The following is a 3,135-nucleotide window of genomic DNA, read 5'->3' as shown; positions in this document are numbered from 1 at the left end:
AAAAAAAAAAAAAAAAAAAGGAACCTTTTTAGACATTGTAGCCAAGCCGACAAATTGAATGTGCTGCTTTAGGAGGTAACAAGCTGTTCATCCTGGAAAAATTCACATAGAGGAAAAAGAGGTTGATTAGGAAAAGGATTTCGTGAGATAACTTCTAAAGCCACTTTGAATAAAATGCTGGGACAGGCCAAGGACAGTGGCTCATGCCTGTACTCCCTGCACTTTGGGAGGCTAAAATGGGAAGATTGCTTGAGGTCAGGAGTTTGAGACCAGCCTAGGCAATATACTGAGACCTTGTTTCTAGGCTATATACTGAGACTGACAGACTACAGACTACAAATGGATGCTACAGACTTCAAATATATATAACTGCCCTGCATTAAAATCTGAAGGACAAAGTAATCCCTTCCCTCAGATCACTTTTTAAACCACAGATCTATACTTTTTTTGGGTTTTTTTGTTTTTTTTTTTTTGAGATGGAGTATTACTCTTGTTGCCAATACTGGAGTGCAATGGCATGATCTTGGCTCACCGCAACCTCTACCTCCCGGATTCAAGTGATTCTCCTGCCTCAGCCTCCTGAGTAGCTGGGATTACAGGCATGCGCCACTACGCCTGGTTAATTTTGTATTTTTTTTTTTTTTAAGATGGGGTTTCACCATATTGGTCAGGCTGGTCTTGAACTCCTGACCTCAGGTGATGCACCCACCTTAGCCTCCCAAAGTGCTGGGATTACAGGTGTGAGCCACCGCACCCAGCCTATATGTTTTTAAAAGCTATAAAAATAATATTCTAAGATCAGTAACTAGAACATCAGAACAATTCAGGTTTTAGTTCACAAAACTGATCTATAAGTAGAATATTTTTTAAATAAATTTAAACTTACCCCTAGTGTGTTTTTATCCATGATTTTTATAGCTACCATTTCTCCAGTAAGGATATGGCAGGCAAGTTTGACCTTTGCAAAGCCACCTAAGTAGGAAAACGTATTATGAAAAGATAATCAAGGACTCAGGCACAAACACCTTGTTATATATAATAATTTTAAAAGACTCTATCAAGCCAAATTTTCCTGGAATTTTATGGCTTTTTTTTTTCCTGTTGCTTCCTCTTATCCAATATCTAGCTGAAGGTTTTTATTTTTTTACCATATTTTCTCTAACTTTGTAATCAAAAAGAAAACAGAATTCACTTTAGAAATTTGCTTTATGATTAACACTGCAATTAAATTTCCTTTATAATTAACACTGCTAGAATACAATATAAAGCTCCTGAGACCACTCAGTTTTAAAACTTTGAAGATAAGCAATTATGTTTCAAAACTGGTTCAAAAGCTGGATAAACATCTCCACTCAGGGAGCTAAAAGAAATCTCCAATTAACATTTCCAAAAAGAACTTCCCAGTGGTTTCTCCCATGGTCGTCTTTATTTCAACAAAGGGCAACTCCATTTTCCTTGGTTCTCAGGCCTGGAACCATTCTTAGCCCTTCTCTCTCTCTCTAGCACCCCAATAAATCCCATTGGCTCTGTCTTCAAAATATAGCAATGGTTACCTTGGGGAAACTAGGCAGGTACTCCCTGGAAATGGTTTATGTCTGTCTGGATCTGAGCAGGGAATATATGGGTATGTGAATACATATACATGTGTAAAACTCTACTGAGATTAATGTACTTTGCATATTTTACCATATGTTATACCTTAATAAAAAAACACACACACATGGGGGTGTATATATCTATGTGTAAAGTGTATAAAATCCCCCCCCTTTCATTGTTTTTACTGCCTCACCCTCATCCATGCCACTGTCATCTCTAGAATGAACACCTGAATTATTGCAATAGCCTCCTAACACATCTCTGCCACTGCTCTTGCCCTCCTTCACCCAACCTTTTATCTACCAAGCAGCCAGAGCAACTCTGTGAAAACAAAGGTCGGATTACCCCTTAGCTCAAAACTCTCCAATAACTTTTATTTAGAATAAAAGTCAAGAAATAAAAGAAATATTTAGAATAAATTTTTTATTTAGAATAAAAGTCAAAGTCCTTGCAATAACCTACAGGGCTTCTCCTACTACTCTCCTCTCTGCTTGTGCCACTTTACCTTACTGTACTAAGTAGAAGAATTTTAAAACTGTATGGGTTACACTAAAAAGCTCATGCCTACCCAATAATCTATACTCTCAAATGGTTGATTTATCCACTGCCTCAAAAAAAATAACAATTACCTGTACCAATAGTTTCATGTAATTCATAATATTTGAGAAGTTCATCATAATCTTTCATAGTCCTCTTGGAAGTTTAGTCAGAATTAGAAAAAGAACCTGAAAGACAGATAGTACATAATCAACAAATGAAATGACACCGGATCATCTCCACCATTCTTATAGCAGTATATTCTAGTGGAGAAGACAAAGGCAAATAAGTAGACAACAAAGTAATAATTATAATTTATAGGCCGGGCATGGTGGCTCATGCCTGTAATCCCAGCACTTTGGGAGGCCGAGATGGGCAGATCACAAGGTCAGGAGTTCGAGATCAGCCTGGTCAACAGGGTGAAACCCCCATCTCTACTAAAAACACAAAGATTAGCCAGGTGTGGTGGCGTACGCCTGCAATCCCAGCTACTCAGGAGGCTGAGGCAGGAGAATTGCTTGAACCCGGGAGGCGGAGGTTGTAGCAAGCTGAGATCACGCCACTGTACTCTAGCCTACGTGACAAAGCAAGACTGCATCTCAAAAAACATTATTATAATTTATAATAAATACTGAAATAAAAATAAGTAAAAGTGGTTTCTGAGAAGGTAACATTTAAGCCAAGCTCTAATTCAAAGGATGAGAATTGAGAAAATCAGCCCTGCAGGTAATCAGACTGTGATATTCCTATCAAAACTTGAACAATGGTTTCAATAGAACCTGAACATGACCATGTAAACAATGTTTCCATACAAGGCTGTTAAAATAAAGATCCGTTATTTGGCTGACTTCAGTCTCTTCAGTGACATCCTTAGCCCCACCTCATTCTTCCCTCATCTGCCCCTTTCAACTCACTCTGAGACTAGCCAAAATTCTCAGGAGTATGGTTTTTCTTGCTGTAGCAAGCTAAATACATCTACTGTTGTTTTTTTTTTTTTTTTTT

General features: G+C 37.9%; 1 protein-coding gene across 3 annotated transcripts in view; it reads right to left on the bottom strand.

The window, feature by feature from the left end:
* The window catches only part of MELK (maternal embryonic leucine zipper kinase), a 97,650-nt gene that overhangs the window by 86,654 nt on the left and 7,861 nt on the right, over positions 1-3,135 (bottom strand). For all 3 annotated transcript variants that reach the window (XM_017543184.1, XM_037743695.1, XM_017543187.1), the window contains exons 2-3: positions 2,226-2,321; positions 887-972 (exon numbers count right to left, since the gene is read on the bottom strand). In XM_017543184.1, coding sequence (XP_017398673.1) covers positions 887-972; positions 2,226-2,283 — 144 coding nt within the window. In that variant the 5' untranslated portion in view covers positions 2,284-2,321. The remainder of the gene's footprint in view (positions 1-886; positions 973-2,225; positions 2,322-3,135) is intronic.

Source organism: Cebus imitator, unplaced genomic scaffold, assembly GCF_001604975.1.
Source record: "Cebus imitator isolate Cc_AM_T3 unplaced genomic scaffold, Cebus_imitator-1.0 Scaffold149, whole genome shotgun sequence".
Lineage (NCBI taxonomy): Eukaryota > Metazoa > Chordata > Mammalia > Primates > Cebidae > Cebus > Cebus imitator.
Note: the sequence above shows the minus strand (reverse complement) of the source record. Positions and strands in the feature narration are given on the sequence as shown.